Source organism: Acanthochromis polyacanthus, chromosome 16 (assembly GCF_021347895.1).
Source record: "Acanthochromis polyacanthus isolate Apoly-LR-REF ecotype Palm Island chromosome 16, KAUST_Apoly_ChrSc, whole genome shotgun sequence".
NCBI classification, from domain to species: domain Eukaryota; kingdom Metazoa; phylum Chordata; class Actinopteri; family Pomacentridae; genus Acanthochromis; species Acanthochromis polyacanthus.
In genome coordinates this window covers 8,879,684-8,907,315 of record NC_067128.1, presented here as the reverse complement: position 1 = coordinate 8,907,315, position 27,632 = coordinate 8,879,684, and the positions used below count along the sequence as shown (strand labels likewise).

At 40.2% G+C, this 27,632-nt stretch overlaps 3 protein-coding genes across 8 annotated transcripts in view; all 3 read right to left on the bottom strand.

Annotated features, from left to right (window-relative positions):
* Positions 1 to 523: 523 nt before the first annotated feature.
* On the bottom strand, positions 524 to 2,914 carry LOC127537730 (leucine-rich alpha-2-glycoprotein-like). The gene has a single exon (XM_051960849.1). It carries the CDS (start codon positions 2,912 to 2,914, stop codon positions 1,886 to 1,888), a length of 1,029 nt encoding a protein of 342 aa, XP_051816809.1. The 3' UTR covers positions 524 to 1,885.
* A 1,295-nt stretch (positions 2,915 to 4,209) lies between these two features.
* si:dkey-90m5.4 (leucine-rich alpha-2-glycoprotein) lies at positions 4,210 to 6,753 on the bottom strand. Its single transcript, XM_022189383.2, has 2 exons — positions 6,593 to 6,753; positions 4,210 to 5,309 (listed from the first exon to the last, which is right to left on the bottom strand). The coding sequence occupies exon 2, from the start codon at positions 5,305 to 5,307 to the stop codon at positions 4,309 to 4,311; it is 999 nt and encodes a 332-aa protein (XP_022045075.2). The 5' UTR covers positions 5,308 to 5,309; positions 6,593 to 6,753; the 3' UTR covers positions 4,210 to 4,308.
* Positions 6,754 to 7,898: 1,145 nt separating this feature from the next.
* LOC110948042 (rho-associated protein kinase 2-like) overlaps positions 7,899 to 27,632 on the bottom strand; it is a 42,965-nt gene continuing 23,231 nt past the window's right edge. The window contains exons 14-34 of one of the 6 annotated variants that reach the window (XR_007947552.1): positions 27,188 to 27,279; positions 26,689 to 26,935; positions 25,464 to 25,570; positions 25,219 to 25,378; positions 24,657 to 24,817; positions 22,587 to 22,771; positions 22,329 to 22,398; positions 22,023 to 22,126; positions 21,272 to 21,458; positions 19,808 to 19,901; positions 19,429 to 19,523; positions 18,948 to 19,130; positions 16,714 to 16,882; positions 16,279 to 16,506; positions 15,606 to 15,673; positions 15,397 to 15,485; positions 13,515 to 13,593; positions 13,123 to 13,390; positions 11,989 to 12,256; positions 9,174 to 9,575; positions 7,899 to 8,432 (exon numbers count right to left, since the gene is read on the bottom strand). Coding sequence is in view for 4 of the 6 variants with exons in the window: in XM_051960846.1 (XP_051816806.1) it covers positions 9,542 to 9,575; positions 11,989 to 12,256; positions 13,123 to 13,390; positions 13,515 to 13,593; positions 15,397 to 15,485; positions 15,606 to 15,673; positions 16,279 to 16,506; positions 16,714 to 16,882; positions 18,948 to 19,130; positions 19,429 to 19,523; positions 19,808 to 19,901; positions 21,272 to 21,458; positions 22,023 to 22,126; positions 22,329 to 22,398; positions 22,587 to 22,771; positions 24,657 to 24,817; positions 25,219 to 25,378; positions 25,464 to 25,570; positions 26,689 to 26,935; positions 27,188 to 27,279 (2,888 nt within the window). In the remaining 2 variants the exon portion in view is untranslated. Of the gene's footprint in view, positions 9,576 to 11,988; positions 12,257 to 13,122; positions 13,391 to 13,514; positions 13,594 to 15,396; positions 15,486 to 15,605; positions 15,674 to 16,278; positions 16,507 to 16,713; positions 16,883 to 18,947; positions 19,131 to 19,428; positions 19,524 to 19,807; positions 19,902 to 21,271; positions 21,459 to 22,022; positions 22,127 to 22,328; positions 22,399 to 22,586; positions 22,772 to 24,656; positions 24,818 to 25,218; positions 25,379 to 25,463; positions 25,571 to 26,688; positions 26,936 to 27,187; positions 27,280 to 27,632 lie in introns of all 6 variants that reach the window. The other 5 variants (XR_007947553.1, XM_051960846.1, XM_022189417.2 and 2 more) reach the window with 5 other exon arrangements.

Below are 27,632 nucleotides of genomic sequence, written 5' to 3'. Positions count from 1 at the left end.
CTGACACTCAGCCCCAAAGATTAAAACCTTTTACGGCTCACAAGCTGCAGCAATTCACACATTATCAATTATCTTTCTGACTAAGATAAAAAGTGAAAAACTGCCTGATTCCTGGGGTCATTTTGTTTGTGGGAACATCTATATTAAATGGACACATTCTATGTTTCCATGATTTTTGATCATCAAAAACCAATAAAAAAAATGCTGCATTTCTGACAATGCCATGTGTGGGAATGAACAGCCTTGGTGGAGGACTGTTCTCTGAGTGCTTTTCTAGTTTATGTATAATGGATACTTTTGAATACATATAGCAAAAATGTGACCCTTTTATAAATGCATGGCATATGTATTTTGTTGCCATCCACCTTAGCTCATTTTCCTTTAAAATGTGAACTACAAACAAGCTATTTCCATTTATTGCTGTTTACCACAGAAAGCATTTTAACATTCATAGTGTTGCAGAGAGAAAAAATAAGAGTTCAAAAAGTATGAACAATACCTCAAATGAAATATAAAACAGTAATAATAGAAGGCAAAGACTTTACTGAGTTTAATGTCAAGTATAAGTGCTCGATTATGTGCTAATGAGCAGCTATCAAGGAAGATCATGTCTCCATTATGACACCACTAAGTCGGGAAGGCCACAGTAATTTACAAGAGCGTGAAAGCTTCGTCTGCCACCTTTTCCATTTCAGTGTCATGTCAGTCATCATTAGGAAACAGGCACCATGCCAGAGAGAGGACTCCATTCCTCAATACTGATCAGAATCATCATTTATCTAAAGGATCATAATGTCCAAAGTCTGTTTTTTTTCTGTTGCAGGAGCAGATGGAGATGAAAAGTCTTAAAAGGCAGCAGTTAAATTGGAGGAGAGTGTTCATTTTCCAGACAGATGTTCTCATCATGAGGGGAATTTTCCTAAATGGGAATTAGGATTCAAAACCCACAAGTCCGCTTCTTCAACCTTTAACCTTCAGGATACAATTCAGAGAGGTGCATAAAGAGACATACATCAAGCCTTCAAGTTTTCCTTCTGCTCTTTAGGGAATATTTACAAACAATATTGAATTTTCATAAGTAACAGCCTCTAGAGGAGGTAATGCTTTATATTTGATAATAAATTACAATCTGGTGCACTCACTGTGATCAAAGGAAAAGGGTGTGTGTGCAAGAAGATATATTCACACGCAGCATGAACGAGAAGGAGGAAACTAAAGAAAGAGAAAAGAGGGAGATATTTAAACACATCCAGAAGAGGTCAGCTGCAAGACTGAGCCATTGCACTGCCCACGCACTCCCACATGCTCAACATCATTAAAAACAAAAGGCCACGACTGAAACAATTCCGCAATCTGTGATGCAGCTAACAACAAGTGAGACAAATCTGTTGGCGTAAGGATGCGCCGTAAGAATCTCTGAAGAGCTTTTTATTTTCCTGCAACTCTCCGCCACCATGAATCTCCTCTCTTTGCTTGAACTGTCACTTGTTCATGAAAATATCGTGCACGATTTGCAAAATTATGATATGTAATGAAATGTTCATGCTTTCAGTTCCACTCATTTACTCTGAGATTATGAGGCTAAGAGGAATTTGTTTTGTCTGTAGAAATCAATATAATATATTAGTAACAGCATTTGCTTGAACACATTTTTGGCTGGGGTTTACTGAGTAAATTGGTTCTTAACTGAGCTGTACTGTCTGTTCATCTGGCTGGTTGGAAAATTAATTGAGCATCTTACGCCACCCGGTGGGCTGGACAATATCCAAACAACACAGAAACCAAGCAGAGACAACAAGAAAGCAGTGAGACCACAATATTTTTTTTCGTTCAAAAAAGGAATGTAGACAGCAACAGTGAAACATCCTCTTTTCTTTTACCAATACTAGTTGTGGTTGTTTGATTGTGATTTTGTCAGACCGAGCTGGCTTTCAGTTAAAGACACTATTTGCTGATCTCTGAGAGCTTTAGGTCCACCACAAGTCACCTCATTCAGAAAGAAAACATTTTGAAGCCGGTCAGAGAGCCACTTCCACAGATACTCTATCTTCCCATCACACTCCCAGGGGTTCCCTGATAAGATCACCCCAAAAGAGGATTTTGTCTCATCCAGCAGACCTGAGGGAAGATACCGAAGCTGATTCTTAAAGAGAAACAAGAGTTGAAGGTTTTGCAGGCCCTTGAGGAGGTTTGCTGGCAGCTCCTGGAGCTGGTTCTCATGTAGATGCAGTTGGGATAGTTTACGGTTGTGAGCGAAGGTTGCTGGTTTCAGTGTCATTAATTTGTTCCCTCCGAGGTTTAGCGTCTCCAGGTGGTGCAGGTTCTTCAGCGCATCTTCTTGTAGCTCCTGCAGGTTGTTGTCACTCAGGTCTAGAACTTCCAGATTTGGCAGCTTGTGAAGCAGAGTAGCTGGGATGCTGGTTAAACGGTTCCAAGACAGGTCCAGGAAGGTGAGGCTGCTGTTGTCGGGAAACCAGTCCGCATCTGCTTTTTCTAATAGATTACTCCTCAGTATCAGCCTGTAGAGTGAGGCGTGGCTGAAAACATTTGGCGGCAGATGAACCAGCTGATTACCTGAGAGATCCAACTCATTCAGGTGAGAAACGACAACGGGCAGCTCCGGAGGAAGGCTTGTCAGGTTGTTGTAATACAGCCGGAGATACGTTAAAAAGGGCACGGCACTCAGATGACCGGCTGTGATGTTGCTCAGTTGGGTGCCTTGAAAAGACAAATGCGTGGTGTTGGGAGGTAAACCATGTTCAGGGAAGTAAGTGAGGGAGCTTTGGTTACACAGCACATTAGCACCTGAAGCAGTTAAAGAGCAGGAGCACAGATCTGGGCATGAGTGGGAGCGTCTTGTTTGGAAACTGGACTCGGCCAGAGCAGTGAAAGTCAGGAGCAGCCACACGATCATCTTCAAAGCACTGCAGCGAGAAAAGAAAAAAGGAAAAGTTGAAATGACTGACAGGTAATAAAACTAAATAGTAACAGTCATGATCAGAAATGCATTCTTACCTGCAAAGCAAAAGCAGGATTCCGTCTGTTTCTGATTTTGGACTCGGATTTAGAGAATGCTGACTGTATTTATGCCCAGCAGTGAGTCAGGACAAAATGTTGCAAGAGACAAACAAATCCAAGCAAACAAACCAGCTCATCAGCTGGTGAGTGGTTGCTGTTTTTTTGTACTTTCTAAAAGTAAAGATGTTACCACGCATGAATCAATATTTTCTTTTTTGTATATGCAAGTACAAGTGTTAGCAGTGATATGCAAATAAAGATCCAAATTTCAAAAGTGAGGTATTTAATTTAACCCTTGAATTATTATGATTTTTTTTAAAGAACAAGTAGTTTGTTGGAGTAGTTGGATACATGCATATCCACTTTGATGCTGACAGTTGAACACCCGGAAGTCACTCTCATGTTTGTCCATTTAGCAAGAATTGATTAGCTTATCTTAGTACAACAGACCAAAATAAACGAAAACTGCAAGCTTATCTCTGTCCAAAGATCTACCAACTGTGAGCACAGTTTTGTTTGAACACTGTGGGGTCTGAGGAACCTTGTCTAGTAATCTTTTTAGCAGTTGACACTGAATTTATTGTGTTCTGGTGGCTTCTATTTATGCACCAATGTGTAGCTTCTTTCATCTATATTGTTGCATATATGAGAATGCAGCTTCTTTCAGTATTTTATTGCTGACGTATTCACTGTGTCTCTATGCTCATCCCACCAACCAACGTCTCATATTGGTCTGAATCTTAAAAAATGTCAAGATGTGGTTTTAGGGGGTCTCTCTTTAACCTTTGGACAAAGCCATGCTAGCTGTCCCTCCTGTTTCCAGTCATTTTGCTAAGCTAAGCTGGTTGTCACTATATAGTACAGTCAAAAGTTTGAACACACCCTCTCATTCAATGGTGTTTATTTAATTATTTTATTCATTGTAGATTAATACTGAAGACATCAAAACTATAAAAGAACACATATGGAATTATTTTGTAAAGAAAAAAGTCCTAATCTTCAGTATTAATCTACAGTGTAGAAAATAATACAAATAGATACAAATATTGAATGAGAAGGTGTGTCCAAACTTTTTGAGTGGTAGACTGGTATTTATCTTGTCATCTAAATTACAACAAGAAAGCTACAAAGCATAATTCCTATTATGCAAAACTCTCTTTACCCACCAGATTTTAAATAAAGGCAGACATGTTTGAGTTGCATAATATTTAATCATACACTCACTCCAAAGAGAGTCAGTGATTGACAAATTAGGGAGCTGTTACAGGCTAAACTCAATACATTTCCATGTTAAGACTGAATTTTTAATTCACTTTCTGTCAGCGACGTTACTGGACGCCCTGTTAGAGACTCAGGTCCAGCACAAGTGATGGTCTCCGGTAGGAAAACCTTCTTCTTGTTCTTCTGAAGCCATCTCCAGAGGTACTCTATCTTCCCATCGCATAGGAAGGGGTTGACGGTCAGATCCAGCCCCTCTTCATCCAGCGAGTTCAGCGGGTCCAGCAAACCTGTAGGGATGTGAGTCAGCTGGTTGTCATCCAGACTCAGGTGTCTGAGCTGAGTCAGCCCCTGAAAAAGGTTTTGGGGGAGTTTGCTGAGCTTGTTCCCAGTGAGGAACAAAGAGGTGAGGTTTCTTGTGTTGTGGAATACAGACGCATCAAGAGTATGCAGCTTGTTGTTCTGCAGGTTTAGCCTCTCCAGTTTGCTCAGCGAGTCCAGAGAGTTTGCTGATATCTGCTCCAGCTGGTTGTTGGCGAAGTCGAGATTGTCCAGGTGGGGCAGCTTCTGGAGCAAAGCAGTGGGGATCTTTGTTAACTGGTTTCCAGATAAATCCAGCCAGGTGAGGTTGCTGTTACCATGAAACCAATCTGCATCAGCTTTTTTAATCTGATTGTTCTTCAGTACCAAGCTTTGGAGTGGAGCGTAGCTGAAAACATCTGCGGGCAGATCAGTCAGCCTGTTTCCTGTGAGATCTATAGTGTTGAGGTGAGGGACGCCCCTGAGCAGGTGTGGGGAAAGGCTCATCAGGTGGTTGCTGTACAGATGGAGGCCTTGCAGCAGCGGTGTGGTGTTCAGATGCTGCTCCGAGATGGAGGTGATGTTTGTGAACTGGATTGTCAGCAGGGTGGTGTTCTTCAGGAGACCCTCAGAGGGGTACTCCGTCAGGGGAACCTCGTTACAAACCACCTCGGCTCTTTTGGTGTAGCATTTGCAAGAAGCCGGGCAGGAAAGAGTGCCATGACAGAAACATGTCAGGCAGAGAAGAGTGAGAACACACCAGGACTTCATCACTAGAAAAGAAAACGAGGACAGAATTAAACATCACGAAGGAAATGCTGCACCAAAACAAATAGACCTGTAGACATCTTTTCCTGTTTATGCACATGGTGTTCAGTAAAATGAGTCAAACTCACTGCTGTTTTCTCGTTGAATAAGTTTTATCAGATCCAGCAGTGTTCATTTACAAATTACTGTCACGAGGGGAGAAGAATCCCCCGATCTAATCATTACTTCTTGTGTAAACAAAGACTCATTACCGCACAGTCATTTGTCAAGGACATGCGGTTGCAACAGACTGAGTGATTTGAACTTTAAGGGAAAGTCAGAAACTTTCCCGGAAACATATTTTCTGCTGGTTTGCTGAATAAAACACTAGTTCTACTTAAAATGACTGATTGGGAAATAAGATGTTTAAGTCTATTTGTTAATGTATGGAAAGGAAATTCATGACTGGCTGATAGGTTGCCTCTGAGTGAGCTATAGATTTTATAAATATTGGAAAGGGGGACAGAGAGGGAGAGCTCATCAGAAAGAGATAAAAATACCTTTTCATCATTTTAAATTTGATTAATTTTCCTTGAAATAACGTCTATCGTCAGAAAAGCAAACTAGAGAAGTTCATAACCCAGAATGTTTACTCAGCAGGAGCAAAGAAAACCAATATTCACTTGCAAACAGTTGAAATATTAAACTCACAAAGCACTAAGCTTCATCTGCTCAGCGAGAAAAGTTTAGACCATGTCTTCAATGAAGGCTGCATCTTTTACCTAGAATTTAAGTTTATTTACATGACCACAACTTTGAAAGGATGCAGTCCTTTATATAACCTGTCTCTGTTATATGGATTATATGCCAGCAAAGCAGAAATATACTGAGACAACAACATTTAATTATTTGTGAAGGGGCAATTAATCCATTTCATTTAGTTATTACTGATGTTCTATAATGTAAAAATAGTCTCCAGTTCACTTTTTATTATTCTAGTAAAAATAGAAAGTATTACCAGCAAACGTACTAAAAGTGGTCATTATGTTGCATAACTTTGTTATTATTGCATAATATATAGTATACTACTGGATTATTGCGGCTGCATTAATTTGCAGCATTTCACTGCTGCAGCTGCTCAAGTTGGAGCTAATTTTACCTACATTAGGCATATAGATGTAAAAATATCCTAATAAAAGGTGCTGTAGCTCACTGTACTTTATAAATCGATCATATTTTAAGTGTAACAGCTTGAAATAATGTTGTAGGTATAAAGATTATATTAAAAAAGTGTGGAAAATCCACTTACCAGCCAGTTAAGCAATCCAGCCTCATATATAGAGAAGAACAAGGGTGGCAACAAGCAAAGTCAGGTCAAAGTTTAAACTTTCAGGCAAATTTGTCCTGCCCGCTGGGTTGGCTGTCACGGACTTGACTCAAACCTGGTTCAGACTCATAGTAAAGTTAAAAAAAAATGTCGCTGTAGTATAGATTTGCAAAGTAACAAGAAAATGTACAAAGGAATATAGTTGAGTAGAAAAATAGTTACATGAAGTGTGTGCTTAAATATGAGCACCTGCGCTTGAATACACCACAGCTGGAAGAAACTTATACGTCTTTAAAACGCAAATTAAAAGCCTCCAGATAAAATAATTGAATGTATATTCATAGGGAGTAAAGAAACACCAGGAGGAGGCTGCGTGCTACCTGAGACCACAGCAGGCAGGTACAGCGGCTTTCATTCAGTGGTGATTTAAGCGGAACATACAGTCACACAGCTGCTAGAGAGAATGGATTAGACCTGCAGCATGAAATGCGATTTTAGCAGATGGGCAACATGATGAACCGCTACATTATGTATGATGAGTGCCAGTTGGCTTAAGGCTGTTCTGAAAGATTTATTTCAGTCAAGCCCACTCACTCCACATGCACTTGTGAGATAGAGACAGACCTATTCTGGTACAGTTCAAATAGTCTCCTAAAATACACAGCAGTCACATGTAAAACCTCTGCAGGAAGGGTCACGACAGAACTATTACAACCTTTATCTGTTTAGAATGCCAGACTATTATTTTTGCTTCAGGAAAGTAATTGAGTAGTACTATTATGTCATATTTATACAATTTTGCAAATATTTTTTCTATGAATTAAGCACTAATGATTCAGGTACGGTAAAACTTCAGAAGATGTAGGTCTAGTTTCCAACAGTTTTTTCACCAAAAAGTATCAGAAACTCAACAAACTTGATTCTGTGATTATACTTCCTACATTACATCACTGCTGCTTTAAATGCAGTCTCCTCATTATCCTCAAAATGGGGTCAGAAAGCTTTCATATGGGACATCAGTGCACAAAATATTAACATTAAAGCCACTCGATTGATCAAAATGCTGCAAGTCTTGCTTTTTTTTGCACATTTTTGCTTTAATGCATCACCCTCAATTCCTACATACGACATCTTAAACATGACCGATAAATCAATAATTGTCATGAGTGGCAGGAAAAAACACAAATGGGCTCTGTTCACTTCACATTATTCTGCACTATGCTGTGGCGGGATATACTTTGTGTAACAAAACAAGAAATCAAGGCTTGAAAAGATGTAAAATCTTGCATTCAGGAGAAAAACAGCTGTATTTCATACACGTACAAGGAAAGCATATGTTGTATAATGTGCTGCTGAGTTATATCCATAAAAATAAAACAATCGTACACTATCAGCTACACTTTCTTTGTAATAGTACACAGACAGATCTCTTCATCCTATATACAAATGTTCACACACATGCTTAACATTTCACCAACACAAATCTGACAGAAAAAGAAATGTCCGTGTTTTTGTCACGCTGGTGATGATAAAATAAGGCAGTTTCAACCATCAAATGTCGAGATAAGGTCGTATCTTTTCTCTGCAATCTGAAGACGGTGCTGATTCTCCTCTTGTTAAAATGACAGACAGTCCCAGTTCTCATGACGACAGCCAGTTTCTGTGGATGTTTCTGTCCATGATTAGTGTTTCTTTTCTTTCTCTTTTTTTTTTTGGTGACACTCTACTTCTCTGAACAAACAGCACGCACATCCTCTGCGTCCAGACCACCATCATTAATCCACACGGATGAAAATACACGTCTCTGATTAGCCAGGGTTAACTGTGAAGAGAGAGGGAAATAAACAAGATGATGTGAAAAACCTGGGATGCGACCAACAGAATGGCTGGACTTAAAAGGCAACGCCCACACAGAATCCACACATATTAAACGAGGAAGCTACACGCTATCCACACAACGCAGAAAAAAATGCAGACAGATACAGGAATAATCTCGGCCTGCACGTTCGCAGGAAGCCAAATATTAAAACAATAGCTTGACATTTATTTGCTGTTTGGTAGATTCTATATGAAGCTCAGCGTGAAGAGAGGACAGCGTGAAGAGAGGCAGCAAGACTGCCTCTTTCTGAATGCCGGAAAATCTGCCTGCCAGCACTTCTAAAGCTGACTAATTAACACGTAATATGCTGTTTGTCTCAAACGCACAAAAACTGAAATAAGAAAAGGACAAGTTGAGGTTTTATGGCTGATCTGTGAGAATTATCTTATCTAGTTGTAGCATTTTTTTTACCGCATAGACATAAAAGTTGTAGCAATCCTCTCATCTACATCAGCAAGAAAGCTAATAAGCTCATAAACAGCGTCTAACTCCTACATGCAGACCAATATTATACCCAATCTGTCTACTTTTTCTGCTTTTTTAACGCACATTTTCCAAAATATCTCAGAACAACGATGAAGTTCAAATGCTTAGTTTTTGATTTGCATTCGACCATAAATCACACAAATCCATGCTTCTGGCTACAAACTGCAAATCACGCGTCTCATGCAGAGGTCAAGTTACCATCTGACCCTCCGGTTTCACTTCCTTCAGTAGAACATATCATCATCATCATCATCATTATCGACATCATCCAACGACCAACTCCAGTCTTTCAGGTCAAACTCAAGCAGTCTGAAACAGCAAGTGTGAGGTTTAAGGAGGGGTCAAAACAAAAAGAGCCTTCTGGGATTCACAAATGTGTTGGGCCAGTACATGCCATGTTCACCAGGGGGCAGCACGGAGCTGAGAGCAGCTCATGAATGTGTTATGATGAGAGTGTTAATGGGCAAACAGCAGCACAGCGATGTAGCGGGCGAAGAGGCTCACCGAGCTCTGCTACTTACAGCCTCCCAGCATGAGAGACGTTAGAAGGGTGAAGAGGTCAGAGGTCAGTGGAGGATGATACGGAGCACTGGGCCAGAGCTGAGGGATGAAAGCCAGTTAGGGTGTGGCTCAAAGTACAAACTACCTACAGATACAGTTAGTCACTTCTACAGTGATTTGTAGTCAGTTAGGTTGCTACTAACACTGAGTGAGATGGCATGTTGGAGCATTAATACTGCATACAGCGTTAGGTATATGCAAATGACTCAGGAAGCCTGTTTAAAGCAAGACTCTGTCTGCCACAGCTTTAGAGCCCTCCAGCTACACAGCAGCGAGAATCATCATCAGACACATTAAATTAGAGAGACTTCTTTTTATAGTGATTAAGTTTTTAAATTAAGTACTACTGGAAATGAATATTTCTCAGTAAGATTGGCTGGGATTTCAAGATATTTGTCCCAAGAGGACACTTGTCGCTGCAGTAACGGTAAATAAAGTTGCAATGCTGACATTAAAAATAATGGTTCAGGTAATTGGAAATTAAGATACGGGAAGAGTAAGTGCAGGAAAGAAAACACAAATGAGCTGCTGTAGTTAAATACAAGAATCCTTTTAAAATTAGTCATTGCAAAGGGTATTTTTAAAATTGAATTTCAACCAAAAACTCTTCTTTTTTGCTGATTATAACACTTCTAACACTTCTTGAATCTTAATAATGTAAAACAAGTATTGAATACTATTCTTATATCCTCTGTACCCCAAGCAGAAATCATTTGTGCAATGTAGCAAAGTTTTAATGTCATGAAAAAGGAAAAAGGAATGAGTTATTATTTACTTTACAAAAGCTGAAATAATGTGGGATCAACTGGTGCAACATTTTCGATTAAACCAACAGATGTAACAATGGAAAAAATGGTGACTCTACTTGAGAAAATTCTTTTACTGCTGGGATTTTAAATATATTTCCACAATTGTTTCATCTCTGTTCTGTGTAAAAACAGTCTGCAGCTCAGCCCAGTTCGTCCAAAAGGTCCCTATTTTATTTTTTTTGTCATGTAGGCGGGCTGAATTTAAATCTTTTTACAGAATCTGTGCAGCGCCAACAGTTTGTTTTTAGCACGCTTTTAAATGAGCCATGTGTGTCAATGCGATTTGATGAAATTTCATGAATTTAAGCTGAAATGTGGATAATTTTAATGACAGAGTGGCACACTACAGCTGACGAGAGTGTCAAAGTTGAAAATCCAGTTGCTTTTTCTGTTTTTAACAGTTTCTGGTTCTGATAAATGTTACCATTCTGGTGATTTTTAAAAAGACCACATGGCTTTCAAACCCAACAGTGGGATTTGGGTTTCAGAGGGTTAAACAGAAACTATATTCTCCAACAGCTACGATATTCCAGCTTCACATCTTCATTGCACTCACCTGCTGTCCTCAATAACCTTTTTGTTTTCGGAGCATCTATTGAGTGTATAGGTGGATATTTTCTTGATATTGCTTTTGCCTTTTTGTCAACACACTTGAATATCGTTGTTTCTGCACCGTTTTGGTTTGGATAAAATTTTGAAGATGATTGTGAATGAGATGGCCATACTGTGCGAGAACAGACGTTAATAATAAATAAAAAATTTTATTTTTTAAAACTAGTACTTGTATATGTATATTTTGATAAATTTTTATTTCATACTTCATTCCTTCAATGTTTGCTTTTCTTGCTGTAACATTGTAAATTTCCACACTGTAGGATTAATAAAGGCTGATCTTTATCTTATATTTATCGCATTGTTCCGCCAAAGAATGCGCCGGAGTTATGTGACGATCAGCACTGGTTTGTCTGTCTGTCTGTCTGTCTGTTCACAACATTACTCAAAAATAGATGAACAGATTTGGATGAAATTTTCAGGGAAAGTCAGAAATGGCACAAGGACCAACTGATTAGATTTTGGCAGTGATGCAGCTTATAGTCTGGATCCACGCATTTGTGTCACTGCAAGATAGCGGCACCACGCCACTGTAACTATGACAACGAGTGAACACTACATCAGCGGCCTGCTGACAATCACATGATTGCAATCCTACTACATATCCAATGCTGCGGAATTACCAGGACTTTTCCATCGGAAATGATACAAGGAACAACTGATTAAATTGTGGGGGTGTTTCTGAGTCCCATCAATTCTCGCCCCCCGCTACATATTTAGGTCATGTGATTCAGTATCCGTACATAACATACACATTCATGTCACACACCTGTACTCAGCTCAAGTTCATTTTGTTTGTGGGTACATCTCCATTAAATGACCACATTCTATGTTGCTGCGATTTCTGATCATCAATAACTGAAAATGCCATATGTGGGAATGAACAGCTCTGGTGGAGGACTGCGTTCTCTGAGTGCTTTTCTAGTTCTTTTCTTATCTTATCTTATCCAACAGGGATTCAAGTTTCAATTTGGGTGAAAGTTTTCTGTATCAAGTAAAATTTCCAAATGATTTTTTTCCAGTTTCCTCACCTCGGCTTCCCCGACGACTGCTGCTGCCTACTGGGCTGGATCTTGATGGCTCCACGGTGGGACATGTGAGGTGAGCCTCTGGGTGAAGGTCGGGGGGAGACTTTCGGAGAGGAGCGAGACGTAGAGTTGTTCTGTGCTGCAGATGGAGGACTCATTGTGGGATGTTTCCTCGGGATGCGCTTGAGAAGGTGACTAACCCAACGCTGCTGCTCCTCCTGAGAGTTAGTCAGCAGCAGCAGATCTTTGGCGGTGGACATGTCATAGTTCACTGTCAAGGATGAAAAATAAAAAGATGAGAAAGAGGGCGAAGATGAGAGATATTCACTTCCTCTGACTAACAGGGCTTATAAAGTTGTGTGGCTTTAGGAGGCATTTTTCTCAATGCGATAAAATCTAAATCTTCAAGGAATCAGAAAATTCTTCATTCACTGAATACTCAGATAACACTTTAACACCTGGTTGACAAAACAATAAAGCAGCCTCTGACAACTTCCTTTTACATAAAATATTCAAGTTCTTTGTATGTAGGGAGGAAATTTCATCAACATTGTAATGATAGTGTTCTGGACTGCAGTATACTACAAATCTTTTCAAATCTTGCCTACCAAATAGATCAATATCAATCAATTACGGTATTGTTTTCCCATCATTCAGTGCCTATTCAAATCTTTCTATTACATGTTTGTAACTGAAGCTATTGATTCCTTTAGTGGATCAAAAGAAGTGATGACAAGTGTTTTGTTCCACTCATAATTCCAGCAAAAATAATCATTTTCGTATATTTCCAAAAGGAGAATTCTCTGGATTTTTCTGTTTTCTACATTGTGAATTGAATATATTTGTGTTTTTGTCTGTTTGTTGAACAAATGAAGCTGTTTGAGATGTCTTCCTGGGTTCTTGTAATCTAGTGTCGGCTTGTTGGAGCCCTCGGTATCAATCTGTTTTCTATAGCCAGAAATCTGAAGCAAGCACAATGATGGCAGCATTCTTAACTTGCAGTATTTCTACATTCAATATTCTGACAACACCACCATGTACTAGCCAAACATGTGCATCCAAATAAATATACTCTGTCGTAGTGCACGGGAAATCTTTGGTTCCATGCTAGAAGCTCTACATGAAGATCATACTGACCCCTGCAGGGTACAATGACTTCCTCCTTTCTGTCCAGGTGGTCTTTGTGGACCTTGGTGTGGCAGCGGCGGCACTCGAGGGCCGGCGGCGGCTTGAAGACGTGCCACAGGGGCCGAGTGCAGGCCTCACAGCTGGAGGGGAAGTGGTACAGAGTGAGGATGAATTCGTGGCCCTTGTGGCTGACGTAGGAGGGACGGTCGCTGTACGCCGGAGTCTCCACTGCAACTTCTTGATCACGTTTGCTCTCGCCTTCATTGGCATAAAGGATCTGTAGCGATAAAAGAAGTGGAGGCAGACGGTTGAATTGAGGATAGTGATTTATACTGACAGTGTGTGAAAGAAGGAAGATGGGACAGAGATAGAAAGAAGATGGGAGGACTGTTGCTCATTACCTGGAATATCCTTGGAATTTCTTTGGCATCAGCACGGTACACATCGGTGTGAGTGACGGGTCGGACATGAAACAGCTTACTGGAAAAGAAAGAGATGAAAGCCTTCAGTCTAGAAAAGTTCATCTTAGTTTATTGTAACTACAGAAAATGACTCAAAAATGGTGAAACATAGCCGCTACAACAGCCTTTAATCCTCTTCACCCCTAAGTCCACTGGTAGATTGGAAGGACATGTTATGTTTTTTGAAAAAAAATCTGCAAAATGATACCATTTATCAGTCAAACACTGTAAAAAAAAGGTTGGATTTTCTGCTTTTTGATGCTTCTCGAATTACTCATCTGCAATGTGCTGTTCCACTGGAAGACGTGACCAAATACAATCTTAAAATCATGATGTCATCAAAATAATTCTATTCTACAGGTCTCATTTAAGAATTAATAAAAAAAAAAGCATTTACTTAAACCAGATTCTGTTTAAAAACTCACATTTTGTCTCTCCGCACTGAAGTTGTGAACTAAAATTCTCGGGTTTTTCAGCTAAACTGCAGGCTGTGTTTCCACAGAGCAGATAGGAGACAAGTATGGACCCTAATTTACAAAGTAGTAAAGTATCTTTAATATGTAGATCCACCATTTTAGTACTGGTAACACCTGCCGGAAAAATGTGGTACACTGGCAGTCAAAAGTTTGGACACATTTTCTCACTCAGTGGTTTTTAATTTAATTATTTTGCACCTTGTAGATTAATGCTGAAGACATCAATACTATAAAAGAATTCATGTGGAATTATGTTGTAACAAAAACAAATGAGTGCTCATCTTCAGTGTTAACCTACAATGTAGAAATTAATACAAATAAATAAAAAAAGTCTTGAATGAGAAGGTGTGTCCAAACTTTTGACTGGTAGTGTATATGTGGATTCCAATTTTTTTTCTCCAATTTTTGAATAAATAAATGATCAATTCTGAGATTTTTTCCCTTCACTTTCTTTGTGATTTCTTGCATTATATGTTTGTTATACTGCACAGCAGATAGTTTGAGTCCTCGTTACTTCTTCCAGGTTTCCATAGCGGTGCGGGACTGCAGTGAAAATTGAGTCACACCGAATAAAAATGTGACAGAGGCAAAAAAAACGCAAGAAACTCCTCGAGGTTTAGAGGATTAAACTGTTTGGCAAATTTTAACTTTTGTCTAATTGCTTACACAGGTTTCAGCTACTTCTACTTGCTCTTACCCAATCATTGTTTTTATCTGCTGACAGAATTTTTTTTACTTATTTTGTCTGGACAGCGGGCTGCTCAGTGGAGTAGTGGTTAGCACTTTCGCCTTGCAGCAAGAAGATCCCTGGTTTGAATCCCAGGGTGGGCCAGGGATCTTTCTGCATGGAGTTTGTATGTTCTCCCTGAGCATGCGTGGGTTTTCTCCGGGCACTCCGGCTTCCTCCCACAGTCCAAAAATATGCTGAGGTTAATTGAGTATTCTTAATTGCCCGTAGGTGTGAATGTGAGTGTGATTGTTTGTCTGTATATGTAGCCCTGTGGCAGACTGGCGACCTGTCCAGGGTGTCCCCTGCCTTCGCCCAAGTCAGCTGGGATAGGCTCCAGCACCCCCCTCCGCGACCCTAGTGAGGATAAAGCGGTGTAGAGAGAATGGATGGATGGATGTCTGGACAGCTGTCGGAGGGCTCGCCATGAAATCAGGTATACACATTAACGTTTGCTCGTAATAACTTCTAATCATCTCGACAGGTTTTTATCCACTGTCCACATGTAACAAATTGAATTATTTCAATTCTTTATTATTTAGCATCTGCTGCCTTTCCTTCCAGCCTTGAGCTGTTTTTCTTGACTAGTGGTTTTGTGTTCCATGATCAAATGACTCACTCGATGTCCAGGGTCATGAATGGGTTGGCTTGCTCTCGGTCCTGCTCGCTGTTATAGAACAGAATCTTCTTACTGCTCACCACCACATACTGCAAAGTGAATGGAAACGAGGTTCAAAACAGTTAAGAAGGGGAGATGACTCAGTGGTAAGAGTGAGCGGGAAAAAAAAACAAATCTGCACATATAGGAAATAATGGCTGGTCCTTTACTTTTTTGTCCCAGCCAAACCGCTTCGTGTTCTTGGTGGGAAGTGAAATCAAGCCCTCCAGCCTGGAGTCTAGTAGGAGGAGAGAAAACAGGAAGAAGGAGAAGAACAACCTTTAATCGTGTGAATCATTTAGAAGAACACTCTGACATTTTTAAGCTTTGGTGCCATTTTCCTCAAGCAGACACTTATCGCTGACAGAGGAAATGATTCCTCGCTAAAACCAAAGGGCAAGAGACGAGAACTCCTACTCCTCGTTTTAACACGCAGCAACAGACCAGTCAGTGGGAACTACGAGAAGGAATCACCTGCGCATGAAGAAGATTATAAACTGGGAACCTTTAATTAATGGTTTAGTAAAAAAAAAAAAAAAAAAAAAAAACTGCACACACAAAGCCGGACAGCGTCAAGCTGTGAGCATTCACGTGTCCACTGAACATTAAAAAGGATTAAAGCACAGCAGAGGCAGAGTCAACAGAGAGCAGGGATTAGCTGCAAGTTTGCAGGGCTAGACCACGGTTGGGGTTATTTCTTTCCATTTGGAGTGAATTTAGTAAAGGAAAACAAAAGAAAGCATTGAAAATATTAAGTGATAAATGTTCTAAAACAATGTGTAGGGTCATCTGCAGCTTAAATTGCAGTTTCTATCTGATGTTTGAACCGCCATGCAGCATCACCTCCAGATTCAGGCTCAGCAGGCTCAGCAGGCGGCTCATAGGTCAGGGCCAGGGGACGTTGGCCCTGCTCCACAGGCCCGTCACATTCTTCTTCCTCCTCCTCAGAGTCAGAGTCAAAGAGAGGGCGAGCGGACCGAAGGTTGGGCCGAGTGTCGATGCAGACAGATTTGTGTGTGCGCTGGTAGGTGAAGGACATTGATTCTGAGGTGTGAGAGTGAGTAATGCGCACTGCACCGGACCACCGAGATAGACGTCGAGGTGAAACAAAGAAGAAGGAAAAACAAAAGGAAGAGGCACAGTGAGGAAAAGGTCACAGTAAAGACAAGCGGGAAAGGACGAGGACAGTATAAAGGAAGAAGTGTGCAGAAGTGGCTTTGAGTGGTTCAATTTTGCTGCCAGATCGATGTGACGATAAGTGGGAGATAAAGCGTCTACCTGGGTATCCGTCACCCATGTCCAAGTCGTTGCCGCTGCTGATGCTGGTGGAGTCCAGAGAGTGAACGCTGAGGGAGGTGATCTGGCAACGGAGCTGCTCGATGTCGCTGTCTTTGCTGTCCAACGCCATCTGAAGCTCCAGACGCACCTGGTTCTCTTCGGCTATCAGCTGAACGACAGACACAAACGGGCTTTTAGCTTTTGCTCCGATCTTTATCAATCCAAGCAGGTTAAAAATGTTTTTCTGTTATTATTTTCACCTTTGCAGCTCAACTCAGAGGATTTTTCCTTCTACATGTCTGTGAAGCATCTTTAAATGTAAGCTCATGTCTGGTAATAGTAATTTATAAAGCTCTGGCTAAAACTACTAATTAACAAACTGATTAATTCCAAGCAAATGCAGTCATTTACAGCCATTTGTAGGCATCTCCGCCCACATCCCGCCACATGGTTAAGATTTTTACTTGTAATAAACACTCAGCTTTCCTTAGTTTCTCACTGAAGCGCAGATGTTTTCTGGTCAAACCCTTCATCAACATGCTTTTAGAATATTGTAATTCTTTGTATGTGGGTGTCGAGCTGCTGTCTCCTCAGCTTCTGCAGCTGCTTGTTCTGTCAACAGGTGAAAGAAACCGTGATCACATAACTCCAGTACTGTCCTCTCTCTCCGTTGGCTTTCCTGCTGGTTTCTGGATTGATTTTAAGATTTTACTGTTTGTTTTTAAGGGCTAACGTGTTGCTGCCACCTTACCGAGCAGAACTCTTCTAACTCTTCATACCCTGATCAGTTCCGATATCCAGGCACAAAAACAGAGGCGACTGAGCTTTTGCAGCGGCCATCCTTAACCCTGTGAAACCCACTGTTTACAACTTCAGTATTTTTTTGATCATTTTTTTGTTATATCTATATAATAAATTACAATACATATATGTAATATATATAGAGAGAAATATACACTACCAGTCAAAAGTTTGGACACACCTTCTCATTCAATGCTTTTTATTTATTTGTATTATTTCTACATTGCAGATTAATACTGAAGATAAACACTTCTTTGTTTACAACATAATTCCATATGTATTCTTTTATAGTTTTGATGTCTTCAAGATAAATCTACAATGTATAAATAATTAAGAAAAACCACTGAATGAGAAGGTGTGTCCAAATTTTGAACTGGTAGTATGTTTACACTAAAATTCAAAAGTTTGGGGTCATCCAGACAATTCCATGTTTTCCATAAAAACTCGCACTTTTATTCATGTGCTATCATAACTGCACAAAGGTTTTCTAATCATCAATGAGCCTTTCAACACCATTAGCTAACACCACATAGCATTAGAACACAGGAGTGATGGTTGCTGGAAATGTTCCTCTGTACCTCTATGGAGATATTCTATTAAAAATCAGCCGCTTCCAACTACAATGGTCATTTACTGCATTAACAATGTCTAGACTGGATGTCTGATTCATTTAATGTCATCTTCATTAAAAATGCTTTTCTTCCAAAAATAAGAACATTTCTAGGTGACCCCAAACCTTTGAACAGTTGTATATATACAGTCAGCCAAAATAATGTATACACACATCAGGAAAAGAAAAAGTTGCATAAATATTTAATGTGTATCAGCACTTCTATACATAGAGATACCTCTTTCGAAGTTTGATCAAATCACGATAACTCTGTGTCCTGTTGTACGATGTTTTCCCAACAGATGGCATTACCCTCATGAATGGAGCATCAACAAGTGACGTCTACAACAGAACAGAAATGTCTGGAAGCTAATGGCCTCCTCTTGTAATTGTAGAGGCCAAAGGTAACTTGTATTAATCTCGTGAATAAGCTTGGTATCGAAATATTTGTGCAAGTTTTTCTTTTCCTGGTGCGTGTAAACATTATTTTGGCTGACTGTATATTATTTTGGCTCATTTTTTTCTATAATTGGGTTTTACAGGGTTAAGATTGATGATTTAATGTGAAAACTGCTCAGACTCTAAGCTTTTAAATTTCTGCTTGAACCCCGACTACCTCTCTTATTGTGTGTTGCCTTTTCTTCTATCTTATTACTTAAGTTCAGATTTGCCTTTTCATTATTGTGTTTTATATCCTGCTATTTCAACTGTCCAGCACTTTGGCTCAGCTCCAGTTCATTTTTTTCAGTGTGCTTTAAAAAAAGTTTGACTCCGACTATCTGTGAATATTCAGTGAACTTTTCGGCAGCGTGGGCGTACTGACCGCCTGCATCTCCGTCAGCTCCTTCTGGTATTTGATGATGGTGCTGTTGAGTTTCTCCTTCTCTGCTCTCAGCTCCAGCTGCAGCTTCCGGTTCTCCTGCTTCTTTCTGTGCACCTCGGTGTCGATGCTCCGGTGGCCTCCCTTCTCCCTCTTGTTCATCACCTCAGCCAGCTTGTTCACAGCCTGAGAGCACAACAGCAGCAATGCAGCCTTACAAAGTTCTATTTATGATAAATGTGAACTCGGTAAATACACCGGGAAAGCCTGCAGGAATATGAACATTGCTGCTAGAAAAGATTTTTTAAACTTGTTTCAGATCTTGGTGATTTTGCCCCGAGTTCAACACAAGCCTGTAGCAGAAAATGATTCTTATCAGCAACTGATGTGATATAACAGATGTCTGTGGGAAAAAAAACACAGGTGTAAAGGTATGGAGAGTATTTCTGGCTTTCCAGACCTGTGTAGGCGCCCAGACACACACCTGAATTTTTAGTGTCCTTTCATTCTGCAGCTGCTTCTCAAAGGACAGTTTCACAGAGTTCATCTGCTTCTCCTCCTCCTTGGCTTTCTGGAGCTCTGTAAAGAGAGCAGAGACGAATATTAATCAGGGCTAATATACATTTATACTTAGCATAAATTCTATAGAAGTAATCCATAATTTACAATTCATGCTTGCAGACCAATATCCTGCTGCTCTACACACACTAAGACGAGGACATCTTCTGCTGCTTTTCATGACATTTTTTACAGCATTCTCCTCATAAATCATCGGTAAGACAGCTTTACAACACATTTCCAGGACACAGGGGGAAATAGAAATCTGTTCTCGCTGGTGCTCATTAACTGGAAATGACACTCACGTTGCTGCAGTTCTTTCAGCTGGTTGTTGAGCTCTTCTTTCTCACTGGCCAGGTTGGCGACGTCCACCGTCAGGGTGCGATTGGACTCTTCCAGCTGTGAGGGGAGACAGGCTAGTGGTGAGCTGGTGTCATGAACATGTACAGCAGCAGGACAGCAGGAAAAAAGAAGATCATTTTGGGAACACATTTCAGAGCAGAAGTTACTGTGAGAGCAAAGTTGAATAATGCAACAGTTTTTACACTTTATGATGCATGTACAATTCTACTATTTAACTGAGCAGATGCCTTTATCCAAAGTGACGTAGATCTAAGAGTAGATAGAAGCAAGCAAGGGTCTAGTGAAGAGAAAACAAAAACATTTCTACTGATTAATTTAAATCTGTTTAATATTTGTAGAGATTTTTATGTCTCAGACACTTGAACTAACATTAAACTAATAGTTAATTAACTCAATTCTGGCATCTTGTGGAGTTCCTGAACACCAGGAGTACTACAGAGCAAGATAAGGTTTCCAAACTGTTTGAATTGCTTTCCTTTCTCGCTACCAGGATCAGCCTAATTTAATCAGCAGATAGTGGAATTTTGTGCCACGCCCCATCAGCTGATAGGGAAAAAGAATATTATTATTACCGAATGATTTATGAAGACAGAAATCAGTTTAATACTCTGAACCCCAAAACCCATTATCTATCTTTTTAAAAATGCCAAAATTACACCTTTATCCAAACCAGAAACTATAAAATCAGAGAGATTTTCAACTTTCTGATGATCCTTAAAGTACTCATCTGTCATGTGTCGTTTTATCAGGACAATTATCCAAATCTAAATGAAAAAATCCTAATATTTAATTAAAATTAGTTGTACGTATCTCATTTAAAATTTTGTAAAAAGTAAACTATTTACAGAAGCTAAATTATTATAAATATTAAGTGCTTCTCGGCGAATCTGTAAAGTCCAACAGTCGTGACAAACTCAGGGACTTTTCAGCTGAACTGGGATGAACTGCAGGCTGTGTTTAAACAGAGAATGTAAACTACATCCGCAGTATGAAGAATCACATTTTTTTAGGCAATGGCAACAGCGTGGGCACTTGTAAAAATGATGTTTTTGTTGATTCCAACACAATTTAATGATTTATATCATTATAAATGTCCTGTGCTCAAAAAGACATTTGTGATTTCTTTCTACTTCTGGACAGAAATGTCCTGATTCCATCCTGACTTCATGTTGCCTTCAAGTGAGTAAAAATAAGACAGGAGAAACGAACACAGAGACACTGTTTGGGGCTTCAGAGGGTTCATAGATCTGACTTCTGGAGATAGACAGAAAATAAAGTAAATTCTGTTACTCTGACAGCTGTGTGCATTTCTTCAAGAGAAATTAAAAATCTGAATTTCAAAACCTACATTAAGTCAGGAAATTTTAGCCACATATACTTCCTGCTTACATCTGAAGTGAACTCACCGAGCTGATGGTGGCCTCCTTGTCGCTGAGCTCCTGCTTGTGTCTCGCCATCATGTCTTTGATCTCCAGCTCCTTCATGATCTTCTCCTTCTCCAGGTCGGAGTATTGCTCCTCAGCGATGGAGCGAGCCAGCTGCTCGGCGTCCGCTTTGGTCAAACTGGCTTCCAGCTGCGACGTCAGCGAATCACTGTGGAGCCGAAGAGAGCATGAGTTATTGTCATCTTGCCAGATTCTTTGGACGGCACAAAATCCCTGATGTTATTATGCTGCTAGTCAGAAATGGACTGCAGATAGCGTGACCATGCATTAATATTTCAGTGACCTTTTTGTCATTGCAGAGTTTTAAAGCGTTTTCCACGTGAGAGTTACACTGGATCAGTTTGTCCAAAGTAATCATGGTGCTTCTGGGACTGCTGCTGATCTGGTTCAGCTTCATTCATTTCATTTTTTGGCCGCGGAAAGAATTCTCCGAGGGCAAAAGCACTAATCTGGGAAGTGTGTTATATTCTGAAAAGTACAGATAATATGGACTTTGCAAAATATGCAAGTTTGCAGCTTGTTATTTTTTCTCTTGACATCTATTTTCCAAGTTGGATCAAACACATTTTTTGGTTCTGTTTCTTCTATTCTTTCTATTTAGATACTGTGTTTTGTGTATGTTGCTCACACTACTGAGGAATTTTCAGTGTTGTGCCATTTCTCTGCAGAATTAAGAGTCAGCTGGTGGTCAAATCACTGCAGTCAGAGTTACCTTTCCTCCTGGTATTCTACCAGTCGCTGCTGCACCTCTTTGTACAGTTTGTTCCTCTCATCGCGCTCATCCTTGAGCTCTCGGACCTGCGTCTTATAAAGGGTCTAGAATGAAAACAACATGTGGAGTCAGCTTCGTATCACACATTAGAAGTCCGTTGCACTATTGGGGTTTGTGTTCAAGCTCCAGACTGTAAATATACCATGTTTTTTCCTCGGCTTACAATTATGATAGCTGTGGCGGCTTTCAAATCTTGGACTGTCACTGCTTTTTTGCCGACAGGGCGCACAGAAAAGAAACACTCACTGTGAAATACTGCTCCGCTTCCAGTTGGTCCTTCAGCTCCTTCAGCTGGCTGTCAGCCTCCTGCTTTTCCCTGAAAGAGCACCAATAATCTGTCAGTCACTGCTGCAGGCAAACTGAACACTAGAGCCAAAGCACCATCCTCAAATAAGATAAAAAAAATAATAATTAGAACTGCTAACAATATTGCACTTAGAAATGCTGCTGCTCTGCATGTGTATTATGCTCAGGATGTGACTATTCTGTGCATGAGTGTCTGACCTGCGTAGCTCCTGGTTCTGTTTCTCCAGGATCTGCTTCAGGTCCAGCAGGTGGTTGAGCTCCTGTTTGAGCTGTTTCTCTGAGGATCGCAGCACGGACACCTGCTGGTTCTGCATCTTCAGATCGCTCTGACTTAAACTCCGCTTGTGGATCTCGTCGTCCAGGCGTAAGGTCAGGTGCTTCACCTGCAGACACACACGCAAAAATCATTTTCATGAGACTGCTAGTAAGATAGTCAGACACATTGGAAACACTTAGGCAATTTATTAGAACTGCAACTATTCATCATTGTCTTAACTGACAAATCTGAAAAGTAGAAAAAATACCTGAAAATAAGGCTACATGTCCACCATAAGGCCCATGAGTCAGTTTTTCCCACCTCTCATGCTCACATTAAACTAGATCTCATTTAACACTGAACAAAAATATGAATGCAGCATGTAATATTTTACTACATTTTATCCATTATCTTTAACCAAGGGGGATAAGCATTTGTTGTTCCAACACACGGCATCTCTATGACAGAATGGATGTCATGAAACAACCCCAAATGCACTATACTGGAATCGATAACCAGACACATGGAAAGTGGGAACACAGACTAGAAATCACAGGTCAGTAAGAGTCACATATCTGCAGTGCAGAGAGTTACTGAGATTGTCGATGCTGCTTGTAGAATTTGTTCCTTTAGGACTTGGTGAAGTTGGTGGATATTTTAGGGGACAGGATCACACTGTCCCGTGTTTATCCAGAGCATCAGGTAGCAGACTGTTTGCTGTTTAACGTGATTTCCTAGACCACAAATAGTGGAGGTGTGGATTAGTGCAGATTCTCAGTGGCCGAGAATCTCAACAATACAAATTTGCTTTAAACCGTTTTCTTTAAGTACAAAAAAACCAAAAAAACAATTACATGCTACATTTTCAGTGTGTATAAAAGTGAATATTGCTAAAATGTTTTTCATCCAAATGAACTGTTAATATTTAGGTTAGTTTACTGCGAACCATTTATATTCCTTAGTTTGAAGCTAAATACTTTTATCTATCTTTTACTTTTAGCTTACAACTGTTTCAACTGTTAATCCATCCTGTAAGCTAACATTTTCCAAAGCTTTATCCACACATTTAGTTAGATATTTTAGCTGTTTATCCACTTTTACTACTACTATTATTATTATAAATAATAATAATAATAATACATATTATTTGTATAGCACTTTTCAAAACACTCAAAGATACTTCACATTTAAAATTAGCAAACATTAACAACAGAAGAGCATCAAAAAACAAGTCACAGAATACATAATAAAATTTGGTTGAATTTAATAAATAAATTCAACTGTTAATCCATACTTTTAAAACAACTTGAACTGCTCCCTGCATTTTGAGCTAATACTATCCAACTTTTGATTCCAAATTTCAGCTACAGTAGCTATTTCAGCTGTTACTCCATAATGTTTAGCTAACAATTTTGCTACTGTTAGCTAACAATTTAATTTGTGTTTTCATATCCTGCCTTTAGCTAAAAAATGTCCCCTGATAGCCACATTGTTAGCTAATAATTTTATTTTATGAACATAGTCTGCTGTTAGCTCACAATTTCATTTGCTATGCATAATGTTAGGCAGCCATTTCAAGCATCTTTTTTTTTTTTTACAACATTACTTATCTATTTCATTCATTTATGCTTTCTTTTGGGTGATTCTACTGCTTCTACATTACTTTTCCCTTTTTCCTAAATCTGCCCAGGCCCACTCAGCTCTTTCATGCAATTGTTTTGGTCTCTTTTTTAAGTAAATTGAAAGAACCTTTCCACTGGGATTCTCGTACTGCACTGCTGCAGGTGTCACTTTTCACCTGTTTATTTTGTCCCAATTGTTTCAGCTCCATTAAATGCAAACATAGACTTTGATATTTATATAAATAGCCTAGGGCCTGTATATGGAGCTGTTATAGTCATGTGTTGGACACTGTTTATAGGTGCAACAAGGCCAGCCAAGGCCTTGGCCAAATGCAGAACACGAGATCACCTGCAAATGCCCTTTTCTTTACATAATGGCACGTATTATACCTCTTCAGAAAGCTTCTCCTTCTGCGCCTGCAGCTGGTCCAGCTTGTGCAGCGTCTGCTTGTAGTCACAGTCCAGCATGGAGTGATCCTTCTCCAGCTGCAGCAGCTTCCCCTCCACCTGCAGCTTCAGGCTACGCTCCTCCTGCAGGGTCGACTCCACCTCTGGACCCAAGCACAAGGAAAAGCAGCCATCAGGAAGGTGATCTAATCCCGCACTATTGACAAAACCATTTGTGGCTGTCGGCGAACCTGCTCGGAAAGCCGAATAAATGACTGACTGTGAGGCAGTCAGGAAACTATCTGAAGGCCAGTCTATTATAGTTTTCTGTCAGATCACTAGAATTATCTGCAACTGCTGTTTGTCCAAGGTCTGCTCCATTGATCAGCCGTTCCCTTTCACTCTCCACCTTTTTCATTTTTCACTTTCATGATTGACATTTTGTTTTCCTCCTTTGTATTATTCTGTGTCAGATAAGGTCAGTTCAATATTGTACAGACTGCTGCCTGTATATCTACAGTTCACTCCAATCAACTTTCACTTTGTTGTCCTCCCACTTGCTCACCTTTTAAGGCCTCAGACTTTGCTTCCTCGATGGACTCGTAGATTTTGTTCTTGTCGGCGAGCTTGGCTTTGGTGGCTTTGTGTTCGGCCTCCTCCTGCTCCAGACTCTGCTGCAGCGACTTCAGCTTGAACGTCAGGTCAATCTCCTGGTTGCTTTTCTCCTACAGAATCAGAAGACATGTTGGTGCTTTCTGCAGGAGTTCAGGAGTTCACACTGTAAATTAGTAATCAGGAATGATAACCAACCTTCTCGAGGTCACTGAGCTTCTCCTGCAGCTCCTTCTTTTCAGTCTGGACCTTGGAGAGAGATGATTTCACCTCTTTTACCTCTTCTTCCAGGCCAGAGATACGTCCTGAGGCGTAGGAATGGGAATGGGGAAAAGGAAATGTTAACAAATTAATAAAGAATTGTAAAAGTTGTACTGGAGGCTGCTTATGATGTGACAAAATTACGGTAAATTAAATAAATGCACCTAAACTGTTCAGTGTCAGACATTACATAATGCCCGAGCCCATTTTGAGCCTCAAAATATGCAAAAACACTTTATATTTATTTTCTTTTTTCCTTTTTTTCTCCACCCTCAAAGACAACTCGACCATGAGGAAAATGGTGACGAGGCATCACTGCAAACAGGTAACTCTGTTCTTTCAGTCCCTCCCCGCTGACCTCAGAGCCTGGCCTCTCTGCACGGACCGAACATGTTTAAGTTTCCAAACGGCCGCTCACAAGAGGTTCTGGCTCTGCTCTCGCTTCGGCTTTTATAGCCTCTTGCTTCACTCGCAGCCTTTTGAGCAGATGTTTCCACCTATGATCAGACATTTCCCAAGGCCTGGTCCAAAAAACGATTCACATCTAATACCCCGTTCAGCCTCCAGCTCCGAGTTGTGTAACGGCTTTTTCCTGCTACTGAGGAGATGTTTACTGCAGGAGTCCTGGAGATCAATTCGACTGCCTGGAGTTAGGGTCGTGAATTAACTGGTGAATTTTATATCTGTGAACCATTTGCTCTTGATAGACTCATTAAAGTTTGCCAGAGAGCTAATGATTGAAATAAAATTTAATAACTACTTCTGAACAACGTTTTTCTTCGGCTTGTTGGTAATTTCCTACATCTGTGTGCCGGCTATGTACATAAAAAAAGACTTAAAGGAACTCACTTACATTTTTGAAACACATTTTTTATGTACAATAACTTTAGCATATTTACTGAAGCCGTGCAAAGTTTCACCTTCATACTAGTAATGTTTTTAGAGTAGCAGGCCCTTGAAGCACAAAGAGATGGGTAAAAAGTTTGTTCTTTACAATTTTAAACACCGCAGATTGTACCACATCCAGCACAGAGAAGCTTGAGTTTTACTTTTTGTCCATTAAACTTTTCACATCTTACCCGGCCTTGCTTTAAACCTGCTCGAGACTGTTTATTCAGTGCATTTTAATACCCATTAGATGGAACAGATATTAATGCCTCACCCTGCAGGTCGGTAATAGTTTCTGTCCCAAGGTTGCGCTCTCTTTTCTCCGCCTCCAGCTCGGCCTGCAGCCCCCTCAGCTGCTTCTCCAGCTCCATCTTGCCGTTTTCCAGTTGGCTGCACTTTTCCTGCATCTCCCTGAGGCTGACCTCCAGGCTCTGGGCTTGTTTTTGGACCTCTGTTTGACTCTTCTTCAGCCGCGCTACTCCCTCCTGCTCAGCCTGAAGCATAGTATTGGCCTCCTCGAGCTACAGATGGAAGAAAAAAAACACACAGAGAAGCTGAACGGTTTTCCCCTGAAGGCAAGTCTTGGTCAGTGCAGCAGCAGAATGAATGGCATGATGAGGGAGAAGAAACAATTATGATCAAAACACTGGTGACAGTTTCTGGTATCGATATGAATCATCAGATCACTGTATTTGATTTGCTATGTGAATAATTATAAATAAAGGAAAGACGTGAAGAGAAACGCTGGATGATGTTAAGAAGCTCCCCCTCACTTGTTTTTGCAGCTGGATGTTCTTCTCATTGGAGATCTGTGAATTCTGGTTCCTCTTCCTCAGATCCTCCAGCTGGTCCCTCAGATTGTTCACTGATGAGTAAACACAGTCATGGAGTTAATTTAGTATTTGATAGAGCACAATCCATCTGATGAGAGACTGCATTTATTCACAGTGAGAAATCGTTCTCTCTGGAGAAGAGTTTATCCCTCCTGTTGTCCTCATTTACGGGCACCAAAAAATATTGTTTCCTTGTCTGAAAAAAATCCAGAAATTCAGCAAAAAAATTCCCCAAATTTCTGAAAATTTGCAAACTTTCAGGAAGAGAATTCCAATAGCTCCTTAAATGTTTCCCTGAAAAGTTTCATTTTTAAAAAATCCCCCAAATTTGGCAAGAAAAATCTTGTAAACATTTTTAAAAAATGAGTAAAAATCTTGCAAAAAA

What these genes read in the sequence shown, in the direction of transcription:
- LOC127537730 (XM_051960849.1), bottom strand. Translation starts at nt 2,914, where the DNA reads ATGATCGTGTGGCTGCTCCTGACTTTCACTGCTCTGGCCGAGTCCAGT.
- si:dkey-90m5.4 (XM_022189383.2), bottom strand. Translation starts at nt 5,307, where the DNA reads ATGAAGTCCTGGTGTGTTCTCACTCTTCTCTGCCTGACATGTTTCTGT.